This window comes from Dromiciops gliroides, chromosome 2 (genome assembly GCF_019393635.1).
Source record: "Dromiciops gliroides isolate mDroGli1 chromosome 2, mDroGli1.pri, whole genome shotgun sequence".
NCBI classification, from domain to species: domain Eukaryota; kingdom Metazoa; phylum Chordata; class Mammalia; order Microbiotheria; family Microbiotheriidae; genus Dromiciops; species Dromiciops gliroides.
In genome coordinates, this window is record NC_057862.1 from 268,387,784 (window position 1) to 268,400,452 (window position 12,669).

At 34.7% G+C, this 12,669-nt stretch overlaps 1 protein-coding gene across 3 annotated transcripts in view; it reads left to right on the forward strand.

The window, feature by feature from the left end:
* SRP54 (signal recognition particle 54) overlaps positions 1-12,047 on the forward strand; it is a 50,635-nt gene extending 38,588 nt beyond the window's left edge. For all 3 annotated transcript variants that reach the window (XM_043983452.1, XM_043983451.1, XM_043983453.1), the window contains exons 10-16: positions 1,105-1,205; positions 1,535-1,621; positions 7,406-7,479; positions 7,710-7,818; positions 8,793-8,963; positions 9,934-10,029; positions 10,705-12,047. In XM_043983452.1, the coding sequence (XP_043839387.1) occupies positions 1,105-1,205; positions 1,535-1,621; positions 7,406-7,479; positions 7,710-7,818; positions 8,793-8,963; positions 9,934-10,029; positions 10,705-10,796 (730 nt within the window). In that variant the 3' untranslated portion in view covers positions 10,797-12,047. The remainder of the gene's footprint in view (positions 1-1,104; positions 1,206-1,534; positions 1,622-7,405; positions 7,480-7,709; positions 7,819-8,792; positions 8,964-9,933; positions 10,030-10,704) is intronic.
* Positions 12,048-12,669: the final 622 nt, after the last annotated feature.

Below are 12,669 nucleotides of genomic sequence, written 5' to 3' on the forward strand. Positions count from 1 at the left end.
AACTAGTGTTAGGATTATTTATAACTTTATCATGTTGACATTTTAAAATGTTTTCAAAATGACATAGGCCTCACTTTTCACACTATTATCCCATAAAATTAGGACTTAAATCAAGCAAGATTTCCTTCCTTCCTTCCTTCCTCCCTCCCTCGGTCCTTCCCTTCCTTCTTTCTTTCCTTCTGAAAAATTAGTATATATACCACTAAGGGGTAATTAAAATTAAATCATATTTAATTTGGGAAGCCATATTGGAGACATAAGCTTCATTTGAGATGTTTTCTTTATGACTTTACTGACTAGAATAATGATATTGTCATAATTTAGATGACACAAAACGATTCATTTGAATAATTATAATTACTTGTAATTGTCTGTTCAGCATTTTTCAAACATAGAATATTCATATTTTAGGGATATTATTCTTCATAAATTTCTTATACTTTTTTTTTACATCCAAGAAAAGACAGTATTCTATTAAATTTATTAGGTATTGAAATATGATCTTGCTAAATAAGTGAAATTTGGATTAAAACTTGGATGAGTCTTTATCATTGAGTGGCTTTTATAAGAATTCAGCATGTCACTATAATCCAGTATTTTAAGATACGATGACACAATGACTTTACATTTTATATAAGGAAACACAGCCAGTCTTCTGGTTGGAATATTGTGTTGAGGTGGCCTGTTCCAATATTCTGTAGTCTTCAAGGCAAGAACACGATTTTATATGTTAGGTGAAATTTATTTGCTGCCTTCCAGCTGTATTATCTTTTCTTTCAATAAAATTGCCAGAAATAGTAGGGCTGAAATTATATATGGTTTAGCTAGGCATGTATTTTTTTATAGACCATAATAACCTTCATTTGTTTTCTTGAAATCAAATAGTATATAATGTAGAAATATGTTTAGCATGATTGTACTGGAGAGGGAGGGAGAAAAATTTGGAACTCAAAATCTTACAAAATGAATGTTAAAAACTATCTTTACATGTAATTGGAAAAATCAAAATTCTATTAAGAAAAAGAAGAAATCAAATAGCATATTTTAGTAGAAAAAATATACTAGAGATTCTGAGGTTGTCTTATGTTTTTTATTTCTTTGCAGAGTTGCTGCCACAAAAAGTCCCATAATTTTCATTGGTACTGGCGAGCACATAGATGACTTTGAACCTTTTAAAACACAGCCTTTCATCAGTAAACTACTTGGTATGATCAGTGGTGGGGGGAAGCAAAATGGAAAAAGCACAGAACTGGAAGTCTGGCCTGGGTTCTAGTTCCAACTTTGCCATTAAATAGATAATGTGATCTTAGGCTAGTTATTGAATTTCTTTGGGTTTTTCCTCAGTAAAATGAGGAATAATAATGGCCACTTGAGCTACTTCTCAGGATTATTATAAAACGTGTGACATGAAAGCAATTTTAAAGTTTAAAAGCCTTACTTTTGTTAATGTAAAAGAATGCTTTCTGTGCTGTGGAAAATAAATAAGCCTGGTGTCTGTCTTACTGAATTTAAATGTTGCTTTTGGTTTTTCTAGGTATGGGTGATATTGAAGGACTAATAGATAAAGTCAATGAATTGAAGTTGGATGACAATGAAGCACTTATAGAAAAGTTGAAACATGGTATGCTGGTTTCAAAAATTAATTTGACATTGATCTAGCTTATTGAATGTTTTGCTGAGCCATATACTATTATGAAAAAGTGATATTAAATAACATTATTTTGGAGTAATTTGTATTCTTAAATGTATAAGCAATTTGGACTTATAAATTATTTTTCCTCCAGCTTAAAAAATATTTGCAATTTACTTTCCTTAAGTTAAAAATAGAAAATATAATTTTCCTTTGAATTTCTTAAAACAACTGTTTTTTTTAAAAAAAGTTTTAGTGTGATGCCTTTTGTTTTTATATGACAGCCATTCCCAGTTATTCTCTCCCTGTCCCCAATTAAGTAAAACAGGTCAGCAATAGAATTAAATTTGGCGGTATAGAAGACATTTCCACACCCCTAGTTTCCAGCTTCTATGATGAAAGTACAGTACACTAGTGCTTTTTCCTTCATCTTTCATTTGACTTCATTTTATTGGTTCTTTACATTATTGTAGTAATTGCATACATTTTTTCTGATCCTCCTTATTTCATGCAAGTCTTCCCATGTTTCCATGAATTACTCATATTCTTGGTTTCTTATATGTAAATCATTAATATTCTGTACATGCCTGGCCATTCCCCAATGTGGGCACTTGCTTTGTTTCTAATTCTTTGCCTACTACAAAAAGTGCTCCAGTGAAGATTTTGACTTATGATAGGACCTTTCTATTTCCTATTGAATTTTTTTGTGATATGGTCCTAGGAATGGAATCTTTGGATCACAGGATATGAACAGTTGTGCCATTTTTCTCATATAATTTAAAATTGTTTTCCAGGATGGTTGGACCATTACACATGTCCACCAACAGTATATTAGTGTCTTAATCTTTCCTATCCCCTCTAAAACTATTCCCATCTTTTGATGTCTTTACCAATTTAAGGAGTATGTGATGTGACATGAAAGTTGTTTTAATCTCAATTTTTCTGATTAGTGATTTATAATAATCTTTCATATGATTGCTACTGGTTTGTAGTTCTTCTTTTGAAAACTTTCCCCAATAATTTTCAAATTATCTTTCCTGGACCTATTTTCCAGGTCAGCAGTTTTTCCTGGAAGATATTTCACATTGCCCTCTATTTTTTTATTCATTTGGATTTGCTTTATTGTGTCTTGGTTTCTCATAAAGTCACTGGCTTCCATTTGTTCAGTCCTAATTCTTAGGCAATTATTTTCATCAGAGAACTTTTGTAACTCTTTTCCATTTGGCCAATTTGACTTTTCAAGCTGTTGACTTTTTTCTCATGTCTTTCCTGCATCACCCTCATTTCTCTTTCCATTTTTTCCTCTACCTCTCTAACTTTATCTTCAAAGTCCTTTTTGAGCACCTCTATGGCCTGAGACCAATTTGTATTTTTCTTGGAAACTTTAGATACAGGGGCCCTGATGTTGACATCTTCCTCTGAGGAAGACCCCTTCGTCTTCCTTGTTACTGAAGAAACTTTCTATGGTCCTCACCTTTCTCTGTCTGCTCATCTTTCCTTTCTTTTACTTGACTTTTAGCTCCTTAAAGTGGGGCACTGTTTCCAGGCAGCAGTATCCCAAGCTTCAGAAGTCCCAGGGGGTATGAATTAAGGAGGATCAGGTTCTTCCCTTGCCTGGCCTGTTCCCTGGTCCTTAGATGACCCCAGACCAACTTGCTAATCAACCAGCTTTGTATGTTGTGGTTGTTAGCTCCAATGAGCCTGTGTCCCTCCCCCACCTGGGCCACTGCTACTCAAGCCTACCACCTGATTCTCAGCAGGGGTGTAAAATCCAAGTTCTGCCTTAGCACCAGCATAGATCCCTGTAGTCTCCCTCCTGACCAGGGCTCAGCCCACTCACCAGACTGTGAGCTTAGTTCCAGACAACACTGGTGCTTCAGCTGATTCAGAGGCTCTGGGGGTCTGCTTCTCTGGTGAGGCCTTCCTGGGACTGGATCTGTGTCAGGGTGACTGTGGGGTTGGGCTCGACTTCTTTATTAGCACAGCAGCTCCCTCCTTCTGACCTCCCAAGCCGTTCTTTGTTAGATGATGATTTCATCACATTCTTCTCCCATCTTTTGATCAGTTGTTTATTAGAGAATGACCTTGGTATTATATATTTCTGTCATTTTCCAATATATCTTACCTACCAGACTTTTAGGAGATATTTGATATAAAAATTTTTCTCCAATTGGCAATTTCCCTTATAATAGATGCATTAATTTTGTTTGTGCAAAAGGTTTTCTATTTCATTTAATGGAATTGTCTATTTTATTTTTTTCAAAACATTTATTTATTTGTTGGTTTGTTTATTTTTATGGGACAGTGAGAGTTAAGTGACTTGCCCAGGGTCACACAGCTAGTAAGTGTCAAGTGTCTGAGGCTGCATTTGAACTCAGGTTTTCTTGAATCCAAGGCCAGTGCTTTATCCACTGCACCACCTAGCTGCCCTACCCAGTATTTATTAAGACAGTTTCCAGTTAATAATAAATTCTAAAGCTTATAATAACTTCTGCTATTGTCTAATCTAATATTTAGAGAATTTGAGCTTAAATAAGTTATAGGATACACAGTAATTTATAAAAATGATAGCATTCAGCATATAGTTATTTAGTGCCTACAGTCTGCAGTGTGCAATGTCATTAAGGAAAGTGGAAAAATAAATAAGATATGGAGTTACCCATGAAGCATTTATAATCTTCTAGGTGTTACATGACAAATATGAAAGTTAATTTTTATTATTTAATCTTACTCTGATTTATATTAAAAGCAAAAAAAAAGATATTTAGAGACAAGAGAAAGATCATCAGTAAAGGTTTTTTAGAGATGGAAGGTAGAGTATTTGGGAAAGGCCTTAAAGGATGTATAGGCAGAGATGTGTAATGATTAAAATTCCTACAGCAAAGAATGGAATGAGCAAAGGCATGGTATGGCGAGATAATGAAATATTTTCAGGGTACTGATATGCTATTTTGACTTGAGTATATGATATATGAGCCATGGTGCTTGAGATCATGCTGGAAATATGGACAAGAACTGAGTATGCCTTTGATCAAGGAGTCTAAACTTTATTCTGTACACTTCCATACATTTCTATATCCTTCTACGACTCAGCCCCACCTCATTTTGAAAAATAGCAAGTTAAGACAATGTTCTCAGCAGGTTTCTTATGTCTGTTCTTGCTGCTTCAAAAAAAAAAAATAGTAGTCATTAACAGTAAGTTCCAAGGACAAGCAAAAGATTAAGTTTATTCCTGTTATCTAGAGTGGTTAGAATTTGTGCTTTTCTTCTACCTTTTTTTCTTCCAATAAATGTCCTTCACCATCCCCATTCCTTATTCAGTTCAACAAACATTTATTAAATCACCTATTATAATCAAGCTATTATCCTAGGCACTTAAGAGATAAAGATAAAAAAGATCAATTCATGAATCCTTAGCCTTTAGAAACTTAGGATCTAGCAGGTGAAGTATGTAATATGTGGAAATAAATGTAGTTCAAAATATTATATGATAAGGACAAAAGGGTGATATAAGTATTCTTAGAAATTTCAGCTAGGGATATTTGATAAGGCTATATGAAAGAGGCAGCATTTGAACCTTGACTGAAAAGGATTTCAACAGGTAGAGATGAGGAAGGAATGATTCCAAGTATTGAGTCAGCCAGTGTAAATCCATAGAAGTAGGAAATGCTTAATTCTTATAGTTACAATGCTGTAGAAAACATGAAGAGAATAGTATGAAATAAGGCTGGTCCTTAAATAATCCTATTTCTCTCTCCTTACCCCACACCATCTCTTTAGTCTCTGGCTCAGTTCTGACTCCCTTTTCTTCTGCCTTTTGACATGCACAGTTTTTGCGTTTGGGGGGTACCGAATAGGAAAGACCCTTAACTTGATCCTGATGTCCTGACTCTAGCTATTAAAGTCTATAGCAGCTGTTTCTATCTCTTCAACTAATTAACTCTCCTCAGTTTAGCCTTTATCTTCGCCACTGCCAAATTTAAAAGTCTCCTAGGGGGCAGCTAGGTAGTGCAGTGGATAAGGTACTGGCCCTGGATACAGGAGGACCTGAGTTCAAATCCAGCCTTGGACACTTGGCACTTACTGGCTGTGTGACCCTGGGCAAGTCACTTGGCCCTCATTGCCCTGCCAAAAAATAATAAATAGATAAATAAATGAATGAATGAATGAATGAATGAATGAATGAATAAAAAGGATAGGGGAATTCCTGATCAGTAATGGCCTGACTGATAAAAATTAAAAAAAAAAAAGTCTCCTAAATAGTCACTGAATACCCTAGTTGGATTCTCCTTGATTTTTCTACTGCATTTTGTATTGTTTAAAGATACTTTGCTTGGTGACCCTACCCTTTAGGAGCTTCCATTCTAGTCTGCTAAGGTGATCCCATTTATACAGATAAGTCATTTGTTGAAGGAACTATACTTTAGAGGATTAAGGTGGTTAGGAAAGGTTTCTTGGCTAAGAAAGGATTTGTGATAGATATTGTTACTATTTGGTGTAATACAAATGCCAGGTTTAGGGAAGAGCTAGAAGGCTCATTTGACATTATGATAGAGTATGTAAGGTATATCTATGCCTAGTCATATTAGGATATGAAGAATTTTTTGCTTATCTTTTTTTCATGGTTAGGAAGTGATAAATGAAGTCGGCTTACAAGTCCTTTTGGGGGGGGGCAGGGCAACGGGGTTTTGTTTGTTTGTTTGTTTGGAGGGGCAATGACGGTTAAGTGACTTGCCCAGAGTCACACAGCTAGTAAGTGTCAAGTGTCTGAGGCCGGATTTGAACTCAGGTACTCCTGAATCCAGGGCCATTGCTTTATCCACTGCGCCACCTAGCCACTCCATCTTACAAGCCCTTTTATCTCTGATTACAGAAAGAAAAACTTTTAGCTCCTGTTAAAAATATTTCAGGCTATAAAGGACAAGTGAGAGAATTTTTTTTTTGTCAAGGGTTGGGGTAGGGAAGAGAAGTAGGCAATTAGTTTCTTTGCCCCTTCTATTATTCTAAGTATTTCCAGCCTGGCCCTGAGGTGCCTGCTGAGCTGGGCCAGTAGAAAAAGCAGGATATATAGGCTGGCCCTCCTCCTAGTTTCTTGACCTTTTTCATTCCTCTGCTTCAAGATTCTCATATACCAAGGTGTCAAGGCCCATTCCTACTCTTCTACTAATACTTCTGACCTTTATCTTCCCTTGATCATCATAGTGTTATCTTCTCCTGTGGCCTGCAGGCAGACTCACGTGGAGTTTTATTTGACATATACCTTTTTTTTTTTTTTTCAGGGCAATGAGGGTTAAATGACTTGCCCAGGGTCACACAGCTAGTAAGTGTCAAGTGTCTGAGGCCTGATTTGAACTCGGGTCTTCCTGAATCCAGGGCTGGTGCTTTATCCACTGTACCACCTAGCTGCCCCAACATACACCCTTTTGATTCAGGAGGACCTGAGTTCAAATCTGGCCTCAGACACTTGATACTTAATAGCTGTGTGACCCTGGGCAAGTCACTTAACCATCATTGCCCCTCCAAACAAACAAAAAAAAGACACATAGCCTTATACTTATTTCATCTCCTCTGAGCTCATATTATGTAGAGAACCTTTTCTTATTTGTTATATCTCCTATGGCATCAGCATAATGCCTTGTACATAGCAGATGCTTAATATTAATCAGATGGATAAATCATTATGACATTGAGTTCTTAAGAAGAATCCATTTTTATGGTTTAGATTTTTATCAAATATTTCTTTATTATATCTGACTTGTTTTTATTTTATTTCAGGTCAGTTTACATTGAGAGATATGTATGAACAGTTCCAAAACATCATGAAAATGGGCCCATTCAGTCAAATACTGGTTAGTTACCTTAAGTCTTATTACCTTTGTTTATTTGAGAGATCCACAGAAATGTTTTAAACATTGTGCCTCCTTGCTGTTGACATTTTATTTTAAAATCAAAATAAAAGCTAATGTCCCAAGCTAGACAAATATGGTAATATAAATATAAATATACCTTTATGTATATTTAACTGTTATATTTTACTTTATGTCATATGAGATTAAAGCAATTGGTGTTTTAATTTTAGGGTATGATCCCTGGTTTTGGAACAGATTTTATGAGCAAAGGCAATGAACAAGAGTCAATGGCAAGGCTAAAAAAACTAATGACAATTATGGACAGTATGAATGATCAAGGTAAGATGGTAAATTATAGATAGTACATATTTTCACTTAGAAAATGTATAGGTCTGACCACATCACACCTTTGATTCAATAGACTAGTTGTTGCTTCTTAACTCCCAGATTAGTATAAAATGTCTTCGTTGGCATTTAAAACACTTTACAGCTAGTCACCTTCCTACCTTTCCAGTCTGCTTCCACATAGTCTTATGATTCAGTCATACTGGCCTACTTGCTATCTCATGTACACTACACTCCATCTCCTGTCTCTGTGCCTTTGCACTGGCTGTCCTCCACATCTAGAATGCTCTCCCTCCTCACCTCCACCTCTTAGAATTCTAGACTTCCTTCAACACTCAAATGCCACCCTCTGCCATATTTTGTGCCTGGTCTCCAACTACTAGAGCCTTCCCCTCTAAGATAACCTTCCATTTACTCTTTATATATCTTGTAAGTACCTATTTATTTACAGGTGGCCTCCCCCATTAGGATGTAAGGTCTTTGAGGGCAAGAACTGGTTTTGCCTTCCTTTGTGTCCTGGTGCTTAGTATGATACCTCGTGTATAGTATGTGCTTAATAAAATTTTTGTTTATTGAATAACTAAGAAAAGATGTGGTTTAAAATTTTCCTTAAGTTCTTTTCTAAGAATTACATATTAATCAGAACAGGGGTAGAGTTGAGGGGCGGTTCTGGTTTCTCCGAATGACATATATTCATAGCATCATGATAAATGTTTAAGGAAAGAGAACATTTTAATAGTAATGACTTGATTAGTGGCACTCTAATCATTTATAATATATAGATAAGACCTACCTCTTTCCTTTTGGCTATGTAGACAAAAGAAATAAATAAGTAAATTTTGGGTAAAGCAATTTTAACACTTTCAGAAATAAACTATGTGAAAGAATATAACTTTTTTGTTCCTTTTCAATGACATGTTTATGATAAATAGTGAAAGATAGTAGAATTATATTACTCTTTTCTGCAGAACTTGACAGTACAGATGGTGCAAAGGTTTTCAGTAAGCAACCAGGAAGGATCCAAAGAGTAGCAAGAGGATCAGGTGTCTCAACAAGAGATGTTCAGGAGCTTTTGACACAATATACTAAGTTTGCCCAGATGGTGAAAAAAATGGGTGGTATCAAAGGACTTTTCAAAGGTAAGAAAAATAACAATCATTGGATTTTGTTTATTTGTTTGTTTTTTAGTGAGGCAATTGGGGTTAAGTGACTTGCCCAGTGTCATACAGCTAGTAAGTGTTAAGTGTCTGAGGTCGGATTTGAACTCAGGTACTCCTGACTTCAGGGCTGGTGCTTTATCCACTGCGCCACCTAGCTGCCCCTGGATTTTTAATCATTAGTTTGAAGGGGGTACTTTAGAAGAGAGAAAGAAAGTTAAAAGTTAAAATTCAGGAGAGAATGAGCCTTCAACAAGGGAAATTTGAAACCCAAGAGTACATATTGTGATTTGTGAGGACAGACTGATTTCTAGTTCAAGTTAGTGGGAAGCAGTTATGAAGTTAATTTTTCTTTGAAAAGAATCATGGGGCAGCTAGGTGGCACAGCGGATAAAGCACTGGCCCTGGATCCAGGAAGACTTGAGTGACCCTGGGCAAGTCACTTAACCCTCATTGCCCTGAAAAAAAAAACAGCAAATGAAAAGAATCATGATGAGAAGAGTAGTTTTATTCATGAAAACAAAATCATTTTATATATTTTGTCAGAAATCTATGAGTTTTTGCATATCTCACCTATGTGCAAAGTTCTTTCCATGATTATCTTGCTTGCTTTATTCTCTTACCATAGTCCCCTTTTTTCTTAGTTTCTGTTTTTTCCTCTCCTAAGTTTTTGTAAATTGAGGCTTGACTTCCTGACATTTCTAGCTCTTACAGGTATTCACTTCTGTTAGTATTACTTTTTATCAGAATGATACTGATTCAGTTTATAGCAGGGCTACTACTGTGAATCTCTGTCCCTCTAAGAATTAATAACTTAGTAAAAAATGGGATACCAACTTAAATAATTAAGCAAAAAGTTATTAGAACCACAATATAGATGAAGCCTAAATATATCTAACCTGAAAAGAAATATAACATACTAGCAGACAGTTAATATTTGTGCTTTTTTAAGGAGGTGACATGTCAAAGAATGTAAGCCAGTCCCAGATGGCAAAATTGAACCAACAAATGGCCAAAATGATGGATCCAAGAGTTCTTCATCACATGGGTAATTTTTAAGTCTGTTTCCAACTACCTACATTAAGTTAATAGTGTTGACATTGTTGACACATTTTGACTTTACATTGTTAAACTAATAGAACTTCATTAATCAGAAAAGTGGCATCTGATATAGAGAGATCATGAGAAGTAAAAAGAATATTAAGGCGTCAGAAGATTTCATTTCCTACCAAGATTCTGCTACTACCCAGCTCTGTAAATGGGCAGGTTGATTAACCTCTCATGACCTCAGCTTCCTAATCTGAAAAATTGGAAGATAACCAAAATACATGAATTCAGCTTAGTACTTAACACTATATGCAAAATTCTTTGCTAAATACTAGATTTACTAAATTACTAAAAGTAATTCTAGAAACATATGTGGGATTAATGCATTGTTGCTAGAACTGTTAGTTGTAACCATTCCGGAAAACAAATTAGAATTGTGTGAAAAAAATTATGACACTGTTCAAATCTTCTGGCTTAGCAATTCCTGTTACTGCTTATACACATAAAAGAAGTCACAAACCAAAGCAGATACCACATATTCCAAAGTATTCATAGTTGCAAACATTCTTTGTAGTAGCACTTCTTTTCATATCCCCTCTGTATCTTACTTAAAAGTACTGGCTCTAGTTTCTGTTTCTGCTTGTCTTTTCTGATGTCTCTCTCCTTTTATTTTTAGGAGGTATGGCAGGACTGCAGTCAATGATGAGGCAGTTTCAACAAGGAGCTGCTGGAAATATGAAAGGCATGATGGGATTCAATAATATGTAAAGAAGATTCCTTAAGATAAACTGACTCAGTTGGTGATACTCTTTGCTGAGATTTCAGATTTTTTCCTCCCTCCCCTTTTTGTAAGGCAAAAGAGGTATATTCTCCCTTCCCTTTTCTCTTCTTTCCCCTACTTTTTTTTTGAGGGGGTTGAAGAATATTTGGGACTTTGATCTCTTCAGACTTCTTTTCAGGCTTCTGAGTTTCTGGGATTTTCTGGAAATCACATATTTTTGCTTAAGAGAACAGCTGTCATTAATTTGTGTCTCAAAATTTCACTTGCTAGGTGAAACAAATCATGATGTAAAATTTAGTATTTAGTTTTTAGTTATTTGTCTCAAAAGGTAACCATTATATTTGTAAACAGTCTAAGTCGATTGTTACATGATGTCGCAAGAAAAATCCTGTAAATAAACTTTAAAGTGGTTGTAATCAAAGGGGTTTGTTAACTTTCTTTGTAGTTTGAAATCTTAATTTTCAGAAGTGGCATGTGGAAAGGCAAAATGTAGAACTAAATACCATGCCTCAAGAATGCAGCTGTTTGTGGAAAAGATGCTTAGTACCTTAACCATGAATTTCTAAAGTTGCATGTAACACAGTAGAATAAGAAATTTTGCCAGAGAAAATCACAACTTTATCCAGTAAATTTCTTCACAACATAAATGTGAGGTATTGGTTGTAATGAAACTATAAAGCAGTATATATAATTGTCAGCTGGTGTTAACGTTTAAAGGCCAGCTCTGATGTCGAAGTATTAAAAAAAAAAAAGGCTAGATGACTACTTATTAGGTTAGATAGAAGATAGCAACAGTGAAACACTAAGATTTCTTCCAGCTTTTAAGCCTTAACCGTAATTTCTTTTAAAAAATACAATAACTGCTTAAAGAAAAAAAAAAAAACTGTTGATGGTAAATAGCTAAAACACATGCTTTATAGTGTGAAAATATTTATAAAATATTAAGTTGAAATTATGCATATGTGCTCAAAATATTGATCAGAACTCAGTAAAGTTGACTGGTTCTTTGGTTACCATAGTGGAATTGCTGCCTGGTCAGTTCAGATTGTTTCAGTTGTGAAGACTAGTAAGACTACCAGAAAACTTCTTTACCTATAAATTATTTTTTAAAAATTATTATGAGCTTAAACAAACATTTCTATTTACAAAGAGCAGAAAGAAGATTGTATATGAAACCATGAATCTCTTAAATACAGCTTAATTTTTTTGTAGGTATATATTAAAATGTCCCAAAAGTATACTGCCTGTCTGTGTCCTTTTCTAAACTTTCTCCTGTTTTCTTTTGTATATTGTAAAAAATAATTCATTCTTAAAATCCCATAAAAAATTTAAAATCCTTTTATTTTTTATCACTGTAACTGCTCCCTACTTGTTCATTATTGATAACATGGAGATCTTGAACATATTTTTATTAGTGAGCTACAAACTAGGGCAAGCTAATCCTCAAGATTCAATTTGTTATGGTAAGATCATGGAAATATATTTTAGCTAATTCATCTATGCAGTGTCACTAAAGATTAGATTCTTACAAAAGCTAGTCTACCCTATATAATATATTTAAAAGAGAAATCATGTACTGAGGTTAACAACAAATAAGTTGAAATAAAATGAAGAAAGGAACTAGTTCAAAGAAATATTTAAGGTATATTGTCCATTCTTTGTATGCATTTTTGTGAAGTTTTTTTGTCCTTAAAATAGATTTGCAATTGCAATACACTGACTAAGGAGAACTGCCCTGTTTTCTTTTTCTCCAATCTAAGTTGTGGACATCATGAAGATTTTTTCATTTTTTTTTTTTTTAAATTTCAAGGGAGACAAAACTGGATTTGCAGAGGAAAGAATAATAATTGTAGTGGGAAG